Source organism: Hibiscus syriacus, unplaced genomic scaffold (assembly GCF_006381635.1).
Source record: "Hibiscus syriacus cultivar Baekdansim isolate YM2019G1 unplaced genomic scaffold, ASM638163v2 tig00014862_pilon, whole genome shotgun sequence".
Lineage (NCBI taxonomy): Eukaryota > Viridiplantae > Streptophyta > Magnoliopsida > Malvales > Malvaceae > Hibiscus > Hibiscus syriacus.
In genome coordinates, this window is record NW_024062338.1 from 33,693 (window position 1) to 56,430 (window position 22,738).

The 22,738-nt window shown below is 31.4% G+C and overlaps 4 protein-coding genes across 6 annotated transcripts; all 4 read left to right on the forward strand.

Annotated features, from left to right (window-relative positions):
- The first annotated feature begins 690 nt into the window (after positions 1-690).
- On the forward strand, positions 691-21,513 carry LOC120207493. 2 transcript variants are annotated; one of them, XM_039206945.1, is made up of 20 exons: positions 691-1,000; positions 1,168-2,004; positions 2,100-2,168; positions 2,271-2,469; positions 3,894-3,975; positions 4,314-4,367; positions 4,455-4,536; positions 4,627-4,686; positions 4,776-4,828; positions 4,903-5,069; positions 5,450-5,633; positions 5,868-5,925; positions 6,005-6,061; positions 6,148-6,396; positions 7,063-7,124; positions 7,358-7,414; positions 7,523-7,616; positions 7,871-8,011; positions 8,481-8,590; positions 21,504-21,513. In XM_039206945.1, exons 2-19 carry the CDS (start codon positions 1,333-1,335, stop codon positions 8,565-8,567), a joined length of 2,427 nt encoding a protein of 808 aa, XP_039062876.1. In that variant the 5' UTR covers positions 691-1,000; positions 1,168-1,332; the 3' UTR covers positions 8,568-8,590; positions 21,504-21,513. The 2 variants fall into 2 exon arrangements, with proteins under 2 accessions (XP_039062876.1, XP_039062877.1); XM_039206946.1 differs by lacking the exon at positions 21,504-21,513 and having other exon boundaries at positions 4,317-4,367; positions 8,481-8,781.
- On the forward strand, positions 9,880-21,821 carry LOC120207500 (organelle RRM domain-containing protein 2, mitochondrial-like). The gene is made up of 4 exons (XM_039206952.1): positions 9,880-10,081; positions 11,718-11,786; positions 11,862-12,258; positions 21,810-21,821. The coding sequence occupies exons 1-3, from the start codon at positions 9,967-9,969 to the stop codon at positions 12,080-12,082; spliced, it is 405 nt and encodes a 134-aa protein (XP_039062883.1). The 5' UTR covers positions 9,880-9,966; the 3' UTR covers positions 12,083-12,258; positions 21,810-21,821.
- On the forward strand, positions 15,151-16,914 carry LOC120207499 (histone H2A-like). Its single transcript, XM_039206951.1, has 2 exons — positions 15,151-15,471; positions 16,483-16,914. Exons 1-2 carry the CDS (start codon positions 15,262-15,264, stop codon positions 16,738-16,740), a joined length of 468 nt encoding a protein of 155 aa, XP_039062882.1. The 5' UTR covers positions 15,151-15,261; the 3' UTR covers positions 16,741-16,914.
- LOC120207497 (ras-related protein RABE1c-like) lies at positions 18,251-21,252 on the forward strand. Of its 2 annotated transcripts, none has more exons than XR_005524217.1 (9): positions 18,251-18,379; positions 18,477-18,605; positions 19,133-19,205; positions 19,613-19,713; positions 20,173-20,238; positions 20,464-20,586; positions 20,621-20,759; positions 20,852-20,944; positions 21,025-21,115. XR_005524217.1 is itself a non-coding variant. In XM_039206949.1 (9 exons), exons 2-9 carry the CDS (start codon positions 18,533-18,535, stop codon positions 21,106-21,108), a joined length of 651 nt encoding a protein of 216 aa, XP_039062880.1. In that variant the 5' UTR covers positions 18,251-18,379; positions 18,477-18,532; the 3' UTR covers positions 21,109-21,252. The 2 variants fall into 2 exon arrangements, 1 of the variants encoding a protein (XP_039062880.1); XM_039206949.1 differs by having other exon boundaries at positions 20,464-20,561; positions 20,697-20,759; positions 21,025-21,252.
- Positions 21,822-22,738: the final 917 nt, after the last annotated feature.

Sequence of the window (22,738 nt, forward strand, 5' to 3'; positions counted from 1 at the left end):
GTTACATGAAAATTTAATTAATTATGTTTAATCATAAAATAAATTTACATGTCAAATAAATATTAAGATCATTTTTAAATTAATCCCACGTTATCATTTCAATTGCAGTAGCTATTCATATTATTAATTTGGAAATACTAAAAATATAATGAAAATAGAGAAATAAATAACTTCAAATTAAAATTACATTTAAATCTTAAATTTCAGCATTATAAAGGGACTAAAATAAAAATTAAACCTAAATATTACTATTGAATATTGGCTTATATTATAAACAAGTATATAAAGTATACTGTTTTTTCATTTATGTTTTTAAAGTATTTTTTTGGGTCAAAATTAGTATTTAATTTTTTTTATCAAAATAGATATTTAAAATATTTTTTGTCAATATAAATACATAAAGTATTCAAGTTTTTTGATTTAAGTTCTAAAAAAATTGACACATTACATTAATTAAAGAGTACTTAAGGTACTTAGATGAAAAAAATAAAATACTTTAAGTATCAATTTTGATCAAAAACTACTTTACGTACTTATTTTGACCGAATAAATAAGTTAAGATAAATATATTGACCAAAAATACTTTACGTACTTAAATGAAAAATATGATATATTTTATGTATTTATTTATTATAGTAACCTTAATAATTTGAATCAGATTTATTTTCTCTCTCTATCTTTTCTTCCTTATTGATAAAGTTAAATCTGGACCGCGAACTAAGCTATTTTCTCTTCTTGTTTGTTGCCGCCCTCAGCGTTCCCTCCCTCTATCTCTCTCTCATAAACAATAAAAAACCCTAACCCAAATCTTCCGCGCTTATTTAAATTTTAACTCCATCATTAATTTCTCCCCCCAACTTTTCACGAATCTTAGAACCGCGAGATTTGAAATCTGGTTTTTCAATCGTCACGCATTGTTTATTCGTCAATTTGCCATAGAATTCTATGTGATTTGGATTCAATATCTGTATATTTCCTTTGATTTTTTCGCTCTGTGTAGGTGGTTTTATCTTTATCTTTTTTACTATTTAATTTTGGTTAAATTTCGGTTTGGCGAAGTTTTATTTCAAACTTAAATAACGGTTGAGCGGTTATTGGGTTTCTTTTTCTTTTTTGAATTGTTTGTTTGTTGAATTGAATTTTTCTTTCTGTTTGTTTTGCAATTAGGTTTTTATATTCCCACATATTGTGAAGATAAATTCATGTTTTAAATTCGAATTTGGAATAGCGTTTCAGTATATGAACTGTGAAATATTAAGGTTCGTTCCTTTCTTCGGGTTTCCTCTTATGAATGCTGTCATTATCAGAAATTTGGGAACAAACTGTTGTTGAATGGAGGAGGAAGCAGTCTGTTTGGAAATCTCAGCAGAGGAGGTTACGGAGAATGTAAATGCGATGAATTCTGAATTGAAGCGAGACCGTGAATGCCTTGATCCGGAACCAAAATCTGAATTGGAGTCATATCCTAACAAGAAACAAGCGAAAGAAGTTTCCAATGAGGATATTCGATCAGAGGTTTCAAACCCAATTGTGTCTCCCAAAGAAAACATGTCTTGTTTCAATGACACAAGCAGTAGAAACCAGGCTGGTAGCGGTGAGGTTACTTCTGTTTGTTCCCGGAATTCAAGCTTTAATGAGAGTCTCAGTGATAGTTCTCAAATGGGTGATACATCCAATGCTATGTCGAGTTCCCATGTTACATTGGAAATTCCGAAACACTTGAGTTCATCAGGGATTAGGAAAATTACTTTTAAGTTCAGCAAAAGGAAGGAGGACTATGATAATGAAACTTTGTATTCAGTTGGCGGTGAATGTATGAATATGGAAGATATTTATGGGAATGGTTCATTTGAATGGAGTGGTCGATATCCTTGTGCTCCCAATTTGGAAATGAAAATGTCTAAGAAGGTTGTTCCGAGTAACTACCCTACAAATGTTAAGAAGTTGTTAGGGACTGGCATTCTTGATGGAGCCCGAGTGAAGTATATTTCTATCTCAATGGAGGTAAATTGGTTTTTCTCTATCTAAGGTTAATTTTGTTTTTGTTAATGTTGACGTGTTTATTAAAGTTATTACAATTTTTTTTTCATGGTTGTTAGAGAGTACTGGATGGGATTATTCATGCGTGTGGATATCTGTGTGGATGCTCATTTTGTAATTTCTCCAAAGTAAGTAATTCAACTGCTCCAGTTATTACTATTAATTTTTCTGTCAGTGCTTAGTTCTTAGGATGTATTATGTTAGCTGAAGGTTGTCTTGGGTATGAGTAGGTGCTAAGTGCCTATGAGTTTGAACAGCATGCTGGTGCCAAAACTAGGCATCCAAATAATCACATATACTTGGAGAATGGGAAGCCAATATATAGTATTATTCAAGAACTAAAGACTGCTCCACACAGCATTCTGGATGCAGTTATAAAAGATGTAGCTGGTACATCCATAAACGAGGATTCCTTTCAGGATTGGAAAGGTAATTTCTGTTTTAATGCTTTGATTAGGTTTATGTTGGTTGTCTGTAGATCATGTACCATCTGTTATTGGGCCCTTTTGAGTTTTTAATAGATTTATAAAATTTTTGGTCTCAATATACAGCTGATTTGATACGTGGTCAAATTCTTTTGAAACTAAGAAAAAACAAAAAAGATGAGAATTCAGTAAGGGGACTGCCATTTTGCTTGAGGTTACTTCCCTTGTTATAGAAAAATGTATTTGGGGTCTCAGGATTTCATATCTAATTATTCAAATGGAACAAAAAAATCATTAAGAGATATCTAGGACCAGATTTCTACGTGTATTTGTTAGCTCGATAATTACCAGAAGTGAGTTGAATTAGCGTTTTAAAGTTTTTGGCTACATCGATGAGAAGGGTGGAAAAATGAACATGAATTATTTATAGTGGTTCAACACTTTGAATGTCTACCTCACTACCTCAGCCTTCCACCACTAAGGATTTTTCCAATTCACTAACTTGATTTGAATGTTTCAAGGAAAAGGTTTAACCTTTTTGTACAAAGAAGCCGATTATGACGCTTTTCTGCCGGTTTTAATTTTAAGTGTTATTAGGAGTTGTTTTCTTTTCTGCTGTTTTTTTAGGATAAGTTTTATTTTAATTAGAATTCTCTTTCTTAGGAGATAATATAAGAGTCTTAGGAAACAAGAAACCTAAGGCTATTGTCTTCCAATGGTTCGATCCTTTTGTTCTTGGACCCTACAATACTCAATTTCAATGTATCAAATATTTTTATTTGTTCCATTGAGTATGTTCATGTTAGAAACTCATTTGAAAGATTATGGAAATCATTTTGTTCAAACTCAAAAAAAAATTATTGAAGGATCATTTTAGAACATTTTTTTGAGCATGTGTAACACTTGAAAAGATGTTTTAAAGATAAGTTCAACAAGATGACCTAGAAATAGAATTTCGTTTTTCAAGTACTTTGAAAAATGCTTTTAATCAACTCAAAAACATTTAGAAACATGTAAACCAATTTAGAACACATGTTTTTGAGATTTTAAACGCTTTGAAAATGTTTTGCAAGATTTTCAATAATAATATGACAAAATATAATTTCATCTTTCAAGAACATTTAGAAATCAACTCAAAATCAATTGAATCATATAGAAACAACTCAGAATGCATGTTTTTGAGGTTTTAGATACTTTGAAAATGTTTGATAAAATCTTTAGTAGTATTCTCATTGAATAACTTAGGAATATATATAATTTATTTTGAACGATGTTATGATAAAATCTTATAAAATCAAAGGTTTTGTAATATATTAGTTGCAATACTATCAATCTTTTTCAAGAAAAACCTTATTTTGTACCTTGCCAGTATAGGGCCACATTTTAATTTTTCTATTTGATGTTTTAACATGCTGTTATATTCTGCAGCTAGTATTCAGCAAAGTAACTTAAATGTTCAAGCAGAGAAGATATATAACATGAAACCTTCTAGTTTGCCTAGTTCTATAAGGTAAATATGAAATTCTGGTGATTTCCATTTCTATAATCTTTGCATGTTTCAACTGTTAATTTTTCTATAGTGTCCTTGTCTGATGGATGTTTTTATTGAATTATCTGGGCTTTCAATTTGGATAAGGATTCTACGCTGATGGTTTTATCTGGATGCTTAGTAGAGTTGAATTTGGATGTCATGTTTACTTTTTAATTTTAGTTCTCATAGGAGTTGTTGGAGGGAAGCTTATTAGACTAATTTCCAATATTGCATGATGATGAAGAATTCCTAAAGAGGGCTATTACTAGCACTGTTCTTTTTTTTTTACGCACACTTCACTGATATTCTACCTTTAGTAGGTTGAACTCAGTCATGAAACGAAAGAAAACTGACGGTGGCATGAAGAAAAGGTATGGTATTGAATATATTGTGCTCCCTCTCTTTGCAAATCTTAGATCTGCCTGATTTAAGCTGGAATTTCTTTAAATTGTTGGCAGGGATAATGATTTACACCGGTTACTTTTTAAGCCAAATGGACTTCCAGATGGAGCGGAATTGGCCTACTTTATCAAAGGACAGGTGCTATATTTTATTGGATACAATACGGTTGATTAGCAACAATTTATTCCTATTAGTGGTGCTAACCAGACCTCTAAATGTGTTTTTCAGAAGTTACTGGAGGGCTACAAGCAGGGAAATGGTATAGTATGTTGCTGTTGTGAGAGAGAGGTGAATTTCTAATTCATTAACAATGTTATGCTAGATTACCTCTCTCATTAATGATTTTTGTTATTTATTCATTTATTTGGTGTGAGCAGCTCAGCCCTTCACAGTTTGAAGCACATGCTGGAATGGCCGCCAGAAGACAGCCGTAAGTGGTATTTACCAAATTTAATCTTTTCTAGAATGTTATGAGTCCTATATCAAGTTTCTTTCTTTACACAGGTATCGGCACATCTATACATCTAATGGATTGACGCTTCATGATATAGCATTGTCATTAGCAAATGGGCAGTGTGTTACAACCGGTTCCAGTGATGATACGTGTGCAGTGTGTGGAGATGCTGGAGATCTGCTTCTTTGTTCTGAATGCCCCCAGGCTTTTCATCCAGGTCTGTAATTTATTCTATTTTTAGCTGTTTTGTTTATTTTCTTGTTTAGATAGGTCCTTTATTTATTGTTGGTGTTGTAAAAATTCGATTGAGTGGCCGGCATCAAATGATCTTCATGTGACAATTCATTAACTAGACATAGCATGCGGGTCAGCTTTTGGAGCTCTAGTTACGTTTATGCTTTCATGCCAATGATAATCATGACTGTCTTTGTACAAATTATTTTTAAAAGATAAATGACAGATGTGGATCTCTTAACCTGTTATCATTTTGCATCATCTTAGTTGTAAAAATACGTTTGGTATTGTTATTTTTACCGGATTTTCTATATGTTGTAAAGTTTTCTTTCATCATTAATACTATTGAAATTTTTATTGCAGCTTGTTTGAATCTAGAGCACCTTCCTGAAGGTGAATGGCATTGTGCAAATTGTGCAGATGAACATGGTTCTGGTAGAAAAGCTGTTTCTGGAGAAGCTTCAAGTACAGCAAGACCAATTGTGATACGATTAACAAGAGTTGTTAAAGCACCAGAATCTGAAATTGGTGGTTGTGTTGTTTGCAGGTTGGTACCAATATATTTTAAATGAGCTTGAATGTGTGACTAAATCTATTCATGGCTCCATCAAATATGAGTCAATAATCTCTATATAGTTTCTTAGTTGGATATTTTTTTTTGTTGCTTCTGATTTTTGTATCTTTTTTCTTCCATTTTATTTTTTGGTTTTCGACATGTTTAGTGGTTTAAGATTTAGTTTTTATATGTTACTAATTTTGTGTTATGAGATTTTTTTTTCAGGGGACATGACTTTAGTGGCTCTACATTTGATGATCGAACAGTTATTCTCTGTGACCAAGTAAGTGTTGTTTCCTCATCCTATTTCTATCCAAGCAAGCATATTTTTGGTGTAATATTTATTTTTATTTTTTTCTTAGTGCGAGAAGGAGTTCCATGTCGGTTGCTTGCGGGATAGTGGACTATGTGATTTGAGAGTAAGTCTGAAATGCTCTGGCAGATTAATTGTTAACATATACATGCTAGTTGAAGTGTTTACCTTTGTTTTTCATCCATTCTACAGGAAATACCCGAGGATAAATGGTTCTGTTGTGATGACTGCAGCAGAATTCATGGGGCTCTGCAGAGTTATGTTTCCAGTGGGGTGCAGATAATTCATACTTCATTTGAAAATATAATCAAAAGAAAGTATTTAGAAAAAGGATTATTAATTGATGGAGCCACAGATTGTGTTCAATGGCGAATGCTGAGTGGAAAAAGCCGTTATCCTGAACATCTTCCATTACTTTCAAGTGCTGCCGCAATATTTCGAGTAATCATTTCCTGATATGAAACTATTATTTTTAGTGTATTAACGTAGTTGCTCAAGATATATATACTTTTTTGTCACTTGGTCTTTTTGTTAGGACATATGTGACTTTTAACCTAGTTTTTTCAGTCATGCCGAGAGTTGAAACATTATATAAAAGGAACTTGTTCTTTGAGTGAATGCAGATGAGCATACACAGACATTTTAAGACTGCTATTTGCATATACTACATTTCAGCTATAGTTTTAATCAAGACAGTTGAAACATTCTTTAGCAAACAATCATTATTAGGTTAGGGTGGAAGTCATTGGTCTTACAGAGTACGATCACATGTATTTTTATATTTGGGAACATGTTACCGATTGCTGATTGATAGCGTTATTAAGATCCAGAAGATGAAATATTCTTCTCAAATCAAATTCATGAAAATCCGTCCATGAAAATTATTAAAATTGCATTTGAGGTGAAGACAGGATTTCAAAGTAAAGTGATTTCCTCACTGGATTTGATTACATTTGAAGTATTTTCTATTTCAGTGGGATTTTTTTGAATTTTCTTATGTATATATACTTGCTGCCTTCAGACTGTTGATCATCATGCAGATATTTTATTACTCAAGTTGTATATAAAAACTGCCTGTCTGCTCAAATCATTTGAACTTTTTGACAGGAATGTTTTGATCCCATTGTAGCAAAATCTGGTCGTGATTTGATTCCTGTCATGGTCTACGGGTATGTACTTGTTCTTACCCCGGCATCTTTCCTTTTTGCCTTGAAAAACTTGAACTATCTTTATGGTCAGGAAAAGATGTTCTCGAGAAAAATTGTACATTAATGTTGTTAATATGACATCTTATCACAATTTTTGCAGCTTAACTATATTTTACTGATATTGTTAAGACAATTAATTTTACTAGTGTTCTGGTTTGTTTTGATCTGATGGTTAGTGTTTGAACTTCTTTTAGGAGAAATATATCCGGACAAGAGTTTGGTGGGATGTATTGTGTGGTTTTACTTGTGAGGTATAGTGCTTTCTCTCTCTCTCTTTTTATTCTTTCGTGTGCGGTTCCTTGGTGTTCTTGTCTTGTTGATTATTTATGTATGAATTTATTCATGATGCACATGTGCAGGTCTGTTGTTGTATCTGCTGGTCTTCTTAGAATATTCGGTCGGGAGGTTGCCGAGCTGCCTATCGTAGCTACAAGTAGAAAACATCAAGGAAAAGTAAGTTCGGCATTGCTGTCAACTTTAATCCTTCTCTTTTAATCTGTCTGAAATGCAACCAATGCTATCTTCTCCTTATTGCAAAATTTTGCCGCCTTGAAATGCTTTTAAGATAAACCCCTTGGGCCCTAACTCTGTTACACTGTCATGTATTGCTTTCGTTGCTAGTTTTCCAATCTGTTCAAAACCTGACGGATATACTAATGCAAAAACAAACTAACTGATCATAATTTGCCTATTTGGTTTTGTTCTAGGGATATTTCCAGGCACTATTTGCTTGTATTGAGAGTTTACTGAGTTCCCTGAATGTTGAAAACCTGGTGCTCCCAGCTGCGGACGAAGCTTTGTCAATTTGGACAAAAAAGTTTGGCTTTGCTAAGATGAGTGAGCAGCAAGTAAGTGCAGTCTTAATCTTTTATTTTGACACAAGAAATTATTTTGATCTAAATCTGTAACTCTGATCTGAACCTGAAAACCCAATTCGGTTAACCTGTCCGATCTAAACTTGAATTGACCCAGAACCAAAACAATTGGAACCCAAAGTAACCTGCACCCAAAACAACTTGAATCCGGAATGAGCCGAACAAACAGTCTGGAATGATTCGAACACATGATGACTTGACCCAGTCTCAAGCTTGAAGTTTACCTACATCTGAAATGATTTGAACTAGCAACAGACCCAAATCAAAATTATTAAGAATCCAAAACAGCTCCATAAGTCAAAATTATATGAAAATTTTAAAATACGAATTGACTCGCTTTCAAACCGATCCAACTTTTCCAATTAGCATGTCTATTTTGATCTGTTTATACCAAATACTAAACAAGAGAGTTATGCTACTGTGAACTTTGTTTAATGTTCAGTTGTCCAAGTATCAAAAGGAGCTTCAGTTGACGATCTTTAAGGGAACGGTGATGTTGGAGAAGAAGGTAGAGCTGTTATCTGAGTAGTGCCGATCATCTTCCTTGCGAGAGTTCATCAAAATACCGGGATTTGGCATATTAACATTAGGTCTAATTTGTGGTGTTGGTCTTAATTTTTTTTTTGCTCCAGTTTTTGTTTTCATCCACCATAAATGGTTTTGTTTTTTGTACAAAACTATAACTAAACAATGAAAGGATGTAAAGACTTAGAAAGAAGAGTGAATCAAACATGCATTGCATGCAGCAAACACATTTTGCTCTTTTTTCAGCTTTGTTTTTAACCCTTTAGAATGATGGGGGGAAAAGTCATAGTTATGTTTCCACGTTTCGTTCAAGTTCAAGAAAAAAATTATTACCAGAGAATAATTTATTATCAATAGTAGTATTTTTCAATTAAAATGATGGGAGATGCAAATATTATTACCTTCAAATTTCTAGGTAATAAATAATTCTCGCTACCAAATTCACCGGAAGTAATGGATTTTTTTCATATAGATCATTCTCAATTATCATTCTTCGTGATTTACTTAAAATTATAAACTTAATAGTAATAATAATAATATACAAAGAGTTTGATTTAGTAAAATTTTAATAAATTTGAGGAGTTAAAATTATTTGATTTTTTAATATTTAATATATTAATCATTTTATAATTTTATGAGGTGAAAAATATTATTATTGTATAAAATGTAATTATTTAAATTAATATTTAATTTTAAGTTATTAAAAAATAGATCTTATACATTAAAAAATAATATATTTGTCAACTTAAGATTACAATTTTTAATATTTTATTCTATATGATATTATATTTTATATAAATATATATTATACTTATGAAAATTATTTAAAAATATATGTTTAACATACTTATTAAATTTTTTCCCGAGATACAAGGGAAGGCGGAAGCCTAATATTTCATGAACTTAATGTAGGAAGGACCAAATTGGTATCTTGAAACTAGCGGCAAGATGTATCACAAGGATAATTTGGTATAATATATATCTAAATAATTTTATATTCTTTCAATCAAACACTATAATCTTACATTCTTATTAAATAATTCAAACAATATAATACAATATTCTCAGAATAAAGTTACATTTTAATAATCTTATTTTCAAGGATAAACTTTTACATTCCGTGAACTAAACGTTCTTAAAAATTTCACATTATATATTTAAACATAAAAAATAAATTTTTTGTATATGAAAATATAATATTAAATAAATAAAATCTGATAAATATTAAATTACACATGATATTTATATCGGATTACAATTTAATAATAGTTGTTCAAATCAGTAGCAAAATAATATTAATATTTAGCCGTCGTTTCAACATCTAAAACCCTTAACCCTAATAGAGGTCCGTTGCTTGTCTTTCCAAACATCGTCTGCTCCACCTCTTATTTGCCTCCGTTCCGATGGCTTTAATTTCCCGATTCCGCCGCGTCTTCACCGAACCCTCCCCACTGTGCTCTCAGTTCTCTTCGATTCGTCTGAATTCGACTCTCACTTCCCCCAAGCTTTTCATTAGCGGTATTCTCTAATTTCCTTTACCTTTCTTTTTTTAAGGTTTTTCCATATTAGTGATTAATTTCATTTCCATTTCTTAATTTTTTATTGACAGTATCTCTTGTGAATTGGGTCTTGAATAAAACAAGAAATTTAGATAACATTTGGGGGAAATTGATTTAACTTATCCTAAATAAATGCAATGCTTTAATAAGATTCAAAACTTGGAGAAATTTCTTCCTTTTTCTATTAAATTAAACATAAAGCATAAATTTATAGGATTTGGTTCCCTCCTTTACTTTTATGTCCACTACCATCCCAAACTAGTTTAATCACCAATTACTAGAACGACTTCAATCATTCATCAGTGGTGCTGCACGTTTAAATGATGATGATGATGATGATGATTAATGTATTGGAAAGAATGAATGAAAATGTATTTATTGGATGTCAACCCGAATTTATGGGGTTAATCAAGCTATAAAGTCATAAACTTTGTTATTCAAAACCCAATTGCCCTTTTTTGCTTCTTAGCTATTTAGTTATGCCATGAAGAATTTGGTATTTCCCTTGTCATTTGCTTGAATAGAGTTTTAGGTGAATAAGGATTAAGGAGTGAATTACCGTCCATGGTGTTGTCTCCACGTGCCTATTTCAAACAAAGGTTCTAATTTCCAGAACCTTCTATGGCGAGTTTAGTATCTTTAGTCCAACCTGAGAATGTAGCATTCGTGTTAGGATTAGTTGGATTGAGGTCGTATCTAGTGAAACCTAGTCTAAAATCTTTGGTGTGTCTAAGTTTATTGCCATTACATTTTGAGTTAATTTGGATTGGATTAGTTGGGTTAAGGCAGCATCTCATGGATGCGTGCTTGTGGTACCATGAAGTTCAATGCTATTATCCTATGATTGATTGGCATTAAAATGACAATTTTTCGGACGGATGGAAAGGATTTTGTGCCAAATTCTACATTAATAGTTGTAGGATTGTTACTGGCTTAGAGCAGCTTTCTTTCATACCGTGAGCTGTCTTTTTGTTTTATTGTTTTACGTTATGCTCAGGTTTCGAAGGGAAAATATATTAAGTATATCATACTGAACCTAGTCAAATTTTGGGTTAGATGAAGAATGAATGAATAGCATTGGGAATGGTGTCGCAGAAATATATGCATGTGATAAGATACAAATTCTCACATAAGTAGTTGAAAATGAAAGGTTGCATTATTAAGCATTAAGGTCCTTTTGTTCTCACATTTTTCCTTTTTCACTTAACCCGAGATAGTGTCTAGGTTCAGCCTATCTTGTTCTTTGAGAACTCGGGTGCCCCTTGTTTTATAAAGTAGAAGTGTAGAATACAGTATAATTAATAGAGAGAGCATTTGTTAGTACAAAACAAGAACTAAGAGAAAGTATGTGCCAGGTGCCCACTAGAGTTCCCCCTGGCACTTCAGTTTATTTCTAGAGTTTCAAAATCTCTTTTCCATTTACTGAAGTGTTTGGGGGAACTCCTGTTGCCATCTGAGTCAGTAATATTGCAGATGAGGAAAACATTGTGTGTTAGCTGATGGATATTCGTAATAACTTTTAACAATTCCGGTTAATCATAGTCTGCTGAAACTTTCTGAATCGTAATCACCCCTTTTCTTGGCATGTCGAACAGGTCTCTCAAGAGAAACAACCGATGAACAGTTCCAACAGGCATTTAACCCGTTTGGCCAGATTGTTGAAGGTTTAATTTAACTATTCTTGTTTTTCTTTCGTCTTTAGAATTAAGTTTTTATGTTACTTTCAAATTATGTTTCAGCCAAAGTCGTAAGAGATAGAGCCACTGGAAGGTCAAAAGGATTCGGTTTTGTTACATATGCATCCATCGAAGAAGCTGAGAAGGCTAGAGAAGAAATGAATGCCAAGTTCTTGCATGGATGGGTTATTTTCGTAGACCCTGCCAAACCAAGGGAATACAGAGCTACACCGAGATCAGATCCGGGCCTTCTGAAATTGGTTTCAGAACAAACAAAACTGTAGGATGGTGTGGGCATAATTAATTCAGCTTAAAATACATGGAGCCATTGTTGGGTTTATTTAAAAAAAGCTAAAAGTTTTTCATATATTACCTATAATTTTTGCAGAAGCTAGAAGGTGTTGAATCTATGATTTATTCTTCATGGGGAAACCTGTTAACTAATGTGTATTAAAACTCAGTTCATTTGTATTAGTGGACCTTTTATTGTAGTGTTAAAGCTCAATATTTCCAACCATTTCATTCTTTTCATAGTTTCAAATGCAATAATACATGTTTTTGCTCTGCGATGAGTTCTTTAATCAGTTTTTTATTTGTGTTTCCTTTTTGTGTTGGGTGTATTTGTTGCAAGATTGGATGTGCCTTATTTGTTCTTGTAGGGATGAAGGGAGGTGTCACCTGAGAACTTTTAACCATCTGTTTTAAAGATTATTGACGTCTAATTTATAATTTCTTAATAAAATGTTATTACAAATATGCAAATATATTTCAATTATATTCATATTGTTGATAATCATAGAAGTGTGAGAGGGAGAAGAATGTTCACTCGTGTATATTTATACAAGATGGAAATCTAAGGTATTTAGCTAAGTTGTCAAATAAATATTTAAATTTTAAATGATGTAAAATAAATATTTGCATATTTAAATTCTTAAAAATTGGTCACCAGTTATGCATAATTTAATTTGTAACACATGCATTAGTTATCACATAAACCAATAACTGATTGGTCTAGTAAGATAAAGTACTAAAAATTTTCAAGTAAGGTTTGGGTTCAAGTCTTAACATTGTGAATGGAGCAAACTGAGTTAGGAGGGTTGTCTTTATAATAATCCATGGTAGCACCTGATCTTAATTCAATCTCAATTATGGAACTACTCTTTTAATGACTTTATCCTAAATCTGGAGGATTTTATACATTTTCTTCGAATTAACAGTGCAATTTTTTAGACTAAAGCTCGCCTGTAATCTGAGACAAATAGATACAATTCGGTTGATTTTTTAATAAATTATTTCGATTTAGATTTTTTTAATAAATTATTTCGATTTTGATTTTTATATTAATTTTGTATTTTAATTTTTTTTGAGGGCGGCCAACATTGACTGGAGACAACAATCGAAGGTGACGAGTGACGGTCAATGACGTAAACTTTAATTAAATTCATAGATCAAATTTATATTTTATACTATAAAGTTTAATGTTAAATTAGTATTTTATGTAAAGTTTAAGGTTAAATTAATATTATGTTTAAAAATCAGAGATCAAGTTAGAATTTAACTATTTTTCTAACATATAATGTTATTAAACTAACGAGAATTAACAACTCAATAATTAAATAAGACGAACCGAAAACAAAAATGATTAAAATTGAATTTTTTAAAAACCAATGATGAAAATCAAACAAAAATATAAGGAAAACCACCTGTGTATACTCTTAGTGTACGTTTGGTTCACGGAATGTAAGATTAATATTTTATTTATATAAAATATAATATAATATAAAAAATATATAATATAATATAAAAATAATATTATGGTAATAAAATATTATTTTAAATAATTACATTTTTACAATAATACTATTTTTTATCCTATAAAATTATAAATAATAAAATATTGAATATTAAAAATATAAAATATTTTAAATTATCAAAATTATTAATATTTTAATAAATCAAATTCTTTGTAATTATTATTTTTATAATTTTGAGTAAAGTATAAAAAATAAGAATTTAGAAGTATCATTATAAAAAAAAATTCATTAGTCCAAGGATATTTTGTCCAAAGTGGTATGAATGTAAAATTATCTAAGAATTTGGAGGTAATGACATTCTCATCATTTTAATAAAAAAAATACTACTATTGAAAAAAGAGTATTCTCGATAATGTAAAATTTCGTGAACCAAAATGATAATACAATTCTAAAAAAAATATTCTCTTTAATAATGTAAGATTCGGCAACCAAACGCATCCTTTTACAGATTTCCACGGTTCTCTTTCCATCCTGACGTTTCATTGGTTGGTTTTGTTTCATGAGGGTTGGCAGCTAAGTTGCTTCTTCGCCGTCAATTAAATCCAATCCAACGGCTGTAAACCTCTAATCCTGTGAGTCAAATGTCTCTCATTTTTCTCACCATCAAATGAAATAAATTAAATTACTTATTTAATCATTCACTTATTATATGTTTTTCTATTTTAATCATTTAATTATTATTATTAAATTTATATTAAACGTTACATTTTAATTCTACATTGATCATTTAAAGTTATAAATTAATGGTGATATTGATATAATATTTCATTATTATTTTTAATATTAATGTGATTTTATCTTTTGATGATATCTTAATATTATCGTTAATTTTTAATGACAAATGACTAAAATATAACTTTAAATATAATTTGGAATAAAATAATAGTTAAGTGATAAAAAAATAGGGTAAAGTACACAAATAGTTCTCAACTATAGGATATTGTTTTGTCGAGTCCACTGACTATTAAAAGTTACAAAATGGTTGCTAGACTATAAAACAATGTTTTGTTGAGTCTCCTAACTATTAAAAATTACAAAATATTCATTCAACTATTCATATGTTCCAAAATCGTCATCTTTTTGTTAAAAAAATCGATGTTCGTTTGAACTAGATGTTAACATCCTGACTGAGATATTATAAAATTATATTTTAATGATGTCTATTAGCATTGTCGTTGTTTTCAAGTACTGATTCATCAACATAATATTTCATGCATTGACTTGGCGATATAATGTAAATAGAGATTTGATCAACAAAATACAATTCAAACGATTCTAGAATCAGATTTTATCCCATCACAGTTAACAAGTTAACGTTTATCTCAAACGACCATCAATTTTTAACAAAAAATTACGAGTTTGAAACATATAAATAGTCAAATGACTATTTTATAACTTTTAAGAAAATTTAACAAAATAATGTTATTATAATTATAAAAATTAATAAAATAATATATTATAGTTGACTTGCATTCGGTATAATTTATTATTAAAAAAACAAAAAAAACTATGTAATAGATAGATTGCGTAGTGTACTCTACAAATTACAACTCATCCCTCCCACAAAAGACGGAAGTATTTTATCGAGAAAAAAAACCTGTAAAGTTCGTTTACATTTCATTTTTTTTTTCTCCGTTTTTTCTCAAGTGATGGATGCTGGATCAAAGGTGAAGAAAGGATCCGGAGGAAGGAAAGGTGGCGGTCCAAAGAAGAAACCTGTTTCTCGGTCGGTGAAAGCCGGGTTACAGTTTCCGGTTGGTCGAATAGGTCGTTACCTGAAGAAAGGCCGTTATTCTCAGCGTGTAGGAACCGGTGCTCCCGTTTACCTCGCTGCTGTTCTCGAGTACCTTGCTGCTGAGGTTATTTCATTTTTAGCCTTTTTTGTTTTCCCTTATTTTTTATCTTACTACTTAAGGTTTGTTTGGTTAGTGAGAAAATGGGAAAAGTAAAATTAGGGAAGTTTACTGTTGAAGTTAAAACGGAAAATAAGTTAATTCGGCGTGATTACCTAGTTTGAAAGTTCTTTCTATCTTCCTTTGGTCTTAAAATGTGGAAACTTTGTTCTTCAAGTAGTAATTAAAAGTAATTAGTCTAGAAAGTATGTATTTAATGATGGTTCCATGAGAAATCTGAATTGAACTTGAGTTTTGGTTAATTGATTCATCTAGCCAATCCTAAGTAGACTTGTCAATTGACCCAATCCTGAAAAAAAATTGATTTGATTAATCCGAACTTGAATTTGATTTGATTTGAACCTATTCAATTTGAACTTGAAAAGACCTGAATTCAAATTGACTTGAACTTAAATGACTTGAATAAGTAATATGGAATAATTAAAATAATAACAAGCCTCGGGCATGAGTGATCAACTCCCAAAACAATCTGAAGTCGTCATAATTTGAACTTGAAATTGACTCGAAATCAATATGCTTTGAAAAGGTTAAAACTTAAAACCCAATTTGATCCGAAGTAGATTGATGAAACCTAAAACTAATCTGATTAGGTTTACTCATAAGAATTAGTGTTCAACATGTCTAGGATTTGAATCAAAGCATTTGCAGTCTTTCTTAAGAGATTGCATTGAACATTTGAGCTAGGGTTCAAGTTTAATTGATTCACAGTCACTCATAGGAGTTATCATTTAGCAAATCTAGGAGTTGAATCATAGCATTTGTAGTAGTTCCTCTATTCTCGTATTGTGAGCTGTTTTTACTACAAAAAAGCTAGAAATGATCTGCACTAAATTTGGGACTAGCCTTTTGCTGTTATCTTTTGAGGTTTCTTTTCTTGGTGTGAATTTAAAGGTTTCGATACTTTATATATGAAGAATGTTGTTAGAAATTGGGGATTTTTCTTTTGTGGTGTTGAAGGTTCTTGAGTTGGCCGGTAATGCTGCAAGGGACAACAAGAAGAATAGGATAATTCCAAGACATGTTCTTTTGGCGGTGAGGAATGATGAGGAACTTGGGAAATTGTTGGCTGGTGTGACTATTGCTCATGGTGGAGTTCTACCCAACATTAACCCGGTTCTTCTGCCAAAGAAAAATGAGAAGGTGCAGGCAGCCAAGGAGCCCAAGTCATCATCCAAGGCTACAAAGTCCCCAAAGAAGTCACCTAAGAAGGCTTAGTGTAAGTCTTAGTTGTGGCTTCATTTATTTCTTGTGTACTTAGCTTCCTGTGTGTACATTTGGTTTTAGAAAAATGTTTATGTCGGTACTGGTAGGAAATTACTGCGACTATAGTTCTAGTTGCCTGTGTTGTTTAGACCAGCTTTTGTTCAAAATGAATGAATTGAATTTGGATCATTTTAGTTGTTTTAATGGTATTAGTTGTATTTGTTATGTCGGCTATTATACAAGCATTTTCAGATTGTGGATGAGACTTGAATTTCAAGAGAGGATTAGTAGCAAGAAATGGTAGTTGAAAATTTTGAATTGCGGTTTGTTCCTTGAAAGAGTACAAAACTGTTGGAAGAAAAATTCATTAGACCTTTTATGCTGAAAATTTGATGACTGTTTGACGGCTGAGGTTGGTTTTTGATAACTCGAAATTTTTAGTAATTAGTAGATTGCTTTTAAGCTTGAGTAGAGTCCCTCAATTCTGTATGTTATATGTATATCACATGTGAAAAAAAAGATGAAGAAATATATATGTATTCTATATGGTTATAGAAAATTATTTAAATTGGAATCAAATAGTACCATAATATTATAAATATTTATAATTAAATTTAAATACAAACCCGAACAACTTGATTCGTCTCGACTCGAAAAAGTTTCAAAGGAAATTTGAGTTATAAAATAAGACTCCACAACTCGAATAAATCGAAATCTTTTAACTCGACTTGACTCAATCGAACGCTCACTCATACCTGTTACTCTTTTATAATTTTTCATAATAATAATGAAAAAATAATCTTATAATAAAAATACTATTTGTATTTTTTTTATCCTATAAAATTATTTTAATTATTTGACATTATATTATAAGGTCATTTTTAAAGAGCACTTGATAGGATTGTTAATAAGATGAGATACATCGTAAGCTACTCGAGTTTAATTCGATTAAAATTTGATTAATATTTGATTCGGATGAACTTTACTAGAGTTTTTAACAAATCAAAACGAGTTAATATATGAATTGAAAAGTTTGTGAGCAACTCGAAAAATAATATATTAAATTTTAATTTTTTAAAATTAAATTATTAATAATATTAACATTTATAGGTTGCTGGTTTTTTAAATATAATATAAGACTTTTATGTACTTAAGATTTAGGTTGAGTTCAAGTTTGAGCTTCAATCAAGTTAAGTTTGAGAATGTTTTGAGTTCAAGTTTTTTCAAACTCGACTCAAATTTCAATTTTTGATTTCAAGTTCGAATTAAACTTAACAATTTTAATCTCATAAGCTTTCAAATAGAATGGAACTCAACTTTAAATATTAAAACCAAATCAAATTCAATAATAATCAAACCAACCCGATTCTATTGCATCCCAGCAGCAGGCTGCATCGTCATTTTCAGGATAACAAAACCCAAACCCGTGACCTAAACGCTGCCGTTCAACCTGAGTAAGCCTTGTCGTTATTTGGCTTCTGTTGACGAATAAATTTAAAGAAAAAGAAAGACCGTTGCGGTCCACACATTTCCTCAAACGATATTCTTTCTCCTCAATTTTTCTTTTCCTCCTCTCACAACGGCCGACCGTTGGTGGCGTACCAGAGACGCTTCTGATCTCATTTCACCAGATCTCACTCTTCCTTCGCCTGTATTGCTTTCCTCTCGATTTACCAAAATAAATTTCAATTATTTTTATATTCATTTTTTTACATTGATTATTAACGACGAAGCTTTTCTTCTTCTAGGGTTTATTTGTTCTTTCTTCGTTTTTTTGTCTGTTCGACAAATTTATTCTATTTCTATGGCTGCTCCACCTGCAAGAGCTCGAGCCGATTACGACTATCTCATAAAGCTCCTTTTGATCGGCGATAGTGGTAAATTTTTTTTAAAATTTTCTCAGTATATATGAATATTGATTTGAAATGCCATCTAGTCCTTATTACATCGATTTTGAGAAATATTATGTTATTTATTTAGAAAGGCTTTTATTTTTGTTTTTCAAAAAGAAAACCTAGATGTGCGACCGTGATTTGGTTTTGAAGATCATACCTTAGATTAAGCTTCATTTTAGGTTTATGATATGCATTAATTTATAAGTGGTTAAATCCATGCTATTGACTTTTTAGGTTGCGTTTCTTGATTTATCTGTCTCGATAGCGTGAATATCTTCTGTCTCGATTACTTTTACGGATGATGAATATCCTGGAGTCAGAATGTACATTTGCATGAGGTGGTGTTTTTTTAGTTCGTAGGATGGCCTGCTACAAATAGTTGTATTTGCCTATAATTGGGGATTAAGTTGGTATTGCATCAATTTACAAGAGCTTTTTCTTGATATCTGCACTTTTGAATTTGAGTTATGAATAAGTTCTTTTTACTTTGTTATTCTGTGGCTGGGCAGGTGTGGGTAAGAGTTGCCTCCTCTTGCGTTTTTCGGACGGTTCATTTACTACAAGTTTTATCACGACCATTGGGTAGGTGTTCTAATCAAAGTTCAGTGGTCTTTTTTATTATGAATTTTGTTACAAAAGGGTTGTGATAATGAGAGAAAGAGAGGCAGTACTCTCAAAGCTTTTATTAAAAACGCTGTAATATCTTCAAAGAAGACCAGCAGTATTTATACAGAGGATAGCCAAAGCTGGTTGAGCTGAAACAGTTCTAACAGATTCTATAACCGTAGCTCTACCAAACTCCAACAATTGAAACACACAAACTCCTAATAGCTTTCCTAACTGACTTTATAACTAGCTGCATTCATATCTAAACATTACTAAAGGCAAACACTTACCTCTACATACCTCGCCATTCGCCTTGCTTTACCTTGCTTATGCAGCTTCGTTCTTCCGTTCCTTTGTTGATAATGATGTGTTTACTTTGGCAGAATTGACTTTAAGATAAGGACTATAGAGCTCGATGGAAAAAGAATCAAACTGCAAATTTGGGATACTGCTGGGCAAGAGCGGTTTCGAACAATTACAACGGGTTAGCTTCTGACTCTGAATGTGTCATTGATTCGAATTGAATAATATAATCATAATTATAACCTGATCTGATTTATAATATATTTGATAGCATGAGTTAGCATTGATTTGCTTGAGCTTGTTATTTGCAAGTTTCATTGCATGACGTGAAATACCATTGCTCTCACTCTAATATGTCACATTTAATAACATCTCTAATTGCAAGGTTTTTGTTGACCCCATTTTCTTTCAATGTTGTCTTTTAGTCCGTTTGGAAGTTAGGAATATGTATGCTTCCATGTTTTTTTTTATAATGCTTTCAAACCCACTTATAGTTGTACTCCCCAGTTTATGATAGGACTTGGTAACAAAATACTAGCAACAGTTGGTTAGAATTGAAAATCTTTGAGTTCTTTTTATTGTCTTCTAAGGTCTTCTCTACTTCTTGGATGAATCGAGTGATGTTTTCTATTTTTTGCAGCTTACTACCGCGGAGCCATGGGTATTTTGCTTGTCTATGATGTGACTGATGAGTCATCTTTCAATAGTAAGTACTGAACATTTTCATTTCGATTGTCATACGCATGTTGTTTGAACTTATCCACCTTTGCGTCTTTTTTTACTGTTTTTAGTGTTCCTCTTAACTGTCCTCGTTTTTGGATCGTTTCATTTTCTTGCAATGTGGAAACTTGAAACATACTACTTATCCAGTAATCTGAAATTTCTTTCTTTCTCCATTATAGTAATTGAATTAATACCCTTTTCTGCTTAGACATTAGAAATTGGATCCGTAATATTGAACAGCATGCTTCGGATAATGTCAACAAGATTCTGGTTGGTAATAAGGCTGACATGGATGAAAGCAAAAGGGTATGTTTCTCTTCATCTCTCTTCTATATGCACTCATATAGTTTTGTTTGCATGTATTAACGGCTACCCTTCTGTTTGCATATTTCCTGTGGATATTTTTTCTTGTCAAGTTGATTTAGGAACTTATTTTTTCAGGCCGTCCCTACCTCAAAGGGCCAAGCTCTTGCAGATGAATATGGCATCCAGTTCTTTGAAACTGTATGTAAATTTTACTTAAGATGTCATAGTTACTTTTGATATGATTAGTAAATGTCTCCTACATGCTCAAGAGCCACTCTATCATCATGCAGAGTGCAAAAACAAACTTAAACGTTGAGGAGGTTTTCTTTTCTATAGCCAGGGACATTAAGAAAAGACTTGCGGATACCGACTCCAGGCCTGAGGTATGGTTTCTTAAACTTTAACATACTATATTTATGGAAATCCATTTACCGTTGCCAATTGTTTTTTTTTTAATCCGCAGCCACAAACGATCAAAATTAACCAAACCGACCAGGCTGCAGGGGGTCCGGCGGGCACTCAAAAATCAGCTTGCTGCGGAACTTAAACAAACTAAGTTGAGAATTAGATCTGAAGGGTACATTCTCTACTACTGTAGTAGCTGTTTTGGTCTGGGAAAAGAAAAACTAATTTTGTTACAACTTATATTGTTTGTGTTTGTATTTCTCTTCTCTGCATATCATTATTTTTAAATCTGCTAACTCTTTGGTGTGAAATGTTCGATTATATTAGATTAATTTTCCCCAAATAACATGTGTTGGATAGCCAATTTATCTTCCATTTTGATATATTTGAACCAATAGTACGTTTTCGGGACTCCATCCATGGAACTTTGGGAGCAGTGTGTTCCCTAATAAAACTTGCAAGTCATTCTCCGGTGGAGTCAAATTCAAGTCCAACTGCTACATTGCAATTCAACACTGGTACAGTGGAAATGGCGAGAAGCTTTCATTCGAGGCCAGATCTATCTGACTTTTCAAGCGGTTTTGCAAAAATATAAACTTTCAAATATATAAGTGAAATTCAAGGCACATGTACTATGTGTTTTTGGTATATCTAGTTCCTCGATTTAAATTCATCATTTGCTGACCTATTTTTCCAACATATATGTCAGTTCGTGGATATGTATTGGTTTGGCATTTACATCTTGATACTCGTGCAATTGACATCTTTTTTGCACATTCAGTCATGTGATGACGTAACACATATGGCTAATATATGAACATTTAAATATCATACATTTTGTAGTTTTACTTGTCCAGTGGTGAAAGTTGAAAGGAAATATCTTTTTTTTAGGAAATTCAGGTTTAAATAGTTATATTTGTAGGGTGTGTGCCGTCAATAGGCGAAGAAAATTTTTGAACATCTATCTTGTAATTGTTATAGACTATTAAAAAAATATTATATATTTTCTATTATTTTTAGATGCTGAAAGACTAATTAAATTGTAAAAAAAGAAAGGAAAGTCAGTGTATGTCGTAGCATAACATTTTTTTTTAAAAAAAGTCATCAAATTATTTAACAAAATTAATTGAAAAAAATTTACTTTTAGAACTAAAAAATCTAATTATTTCGAACAGAAAAATTAAACAAATTAATTCACAAAGAACGACCATATTCTATAGAATTTGAAATTGTAATTGCAAGGTTAACTGCGGGAAACATACAAGTCGTTTGGGATAAGGGGCAAGTTATCTCATGATAACCGTTATTTAAGTGATTAAAAAATAGTTGTTGTTCTTAAAGTCTCACATACGATCACTAGAGATTATAAAGGTGATTAAGTTTTCATTGTCAAATAATTGAAAATATTTTAAATATATATTACCTTGTAATCACTTTAATTAATAAAAAAAATTTGAGAAACAAAATTACAATTCATAAACATTTAAAAGAGCAAGCCAAGAAGTATAAGAAATCTTAAAGGGAAAAGAAGAATCTCTAATTAATTATTTAAGGAAATCTAAAATTTCCATTTCTATTTATGAAGACGCGAAATTGTATTTAATGATATGATTCATATTTATACAAAATATATGGAATATGACGGCAAAACAAGAATACAAATCCCATTTAATTCGGTCATTCTCAATAATCGACAAAATTATCAGAAAAAATAATAATTTGAAGGGCCTCCTTTTCTACCTGATCTATTTATTCCAAGTCTATCTTTTATA

What these genes read in the sequence shown, in the direction of transcription:
- LOC120207493 (XM_039206945.1), top strand. Translation starts at nt 1,333, where the DNA reads ATGGAGGAGGAAGCAGTCTGTTTGGAAATCTCAGCAGAGGAGGTTACG. An exon ending in ATGGCCGCCAGAAGACAGCC is followed by an intron (nt 4,829 to 4,902) that starts GTAAGTGGTATT and finishes TTCTTTACACAG; the next exon opens with GTATCGGCACATCTATACAT. An exon ending in ATTCCTGTCATGGTCTACGG is followed by an intron (nt 7,125 to 7,357) that starts GTATGTACTTGT and finishes AACTTCTTTTAG; the next exon opens with GAGAAATATATCCGGACAAG.
- LOC120207500 (XM_039206952.1), top strand. Translation starts at nt 9,967, where the DNA reads ATGGCTTTAATTTCCCGATTCCGCCGCGTCTTCACCGAACCCTCCCCA. An exon ending in CCCCAAGCTTTTCATTAGCG is followed by an intron (nt 10,082 to 11,717) that starts GTATTCTCTAAT and finishes CATGTCGAACAG; the next exon opens with GTCTCTCAAGAGAAACAACC. An exon ending in GTTTGGCCAGATTGTTGAAG is followed by an intron (nt 11,787 to 11,861) that starts GTTTAATTTAAC and finishes ATTATGTTTCAG; the next exon opens with CCAAAGTCGTAAGAGATAGA.
- LOC120207499 (XM_039206951.1), top strand. Translation starts at nt 15,262, where the DNA reads ATGGATGCTGGATCAAAGGTGAAGAAAGGATCCGGAGGAAGGAAAGGT. An exon ending in TCGAGTACCTTGCTGCTGAG is followed by an intron (nt 15,472 to 16,482) that starts GTTATTTCATTT and finishes GTGGTGTTGAAG; the next exon opens with GTTCTTGAGTTGGCCGGTAA.
- LOC120207497 (XM_039206949.1), top strand. Translation starts at nt 18,533, where the DNA reads ATGGCTGCTCCACCTGCAAGAGCTCGAGCCGATTACGACTATCTCATA. An exon ending in CCTTTTGATCGGCGATAGTG is followed by an intron (nt 18,606 to 19,132) that starts GTAAATTTTTTT and finishes GTGGCTGGGCAG; the next exon opens with GTGTGGGTAAGAGTTGCCTC. An exon ending in TGATGAGTCATCTTTCAATA is followed by an intron (nt 20,239 to 20,463) that starts GTAAGTACTGAA and finishes TTTTCTGCTTAG; the next exon opens with ACATTAGAAATTGGATCCGT.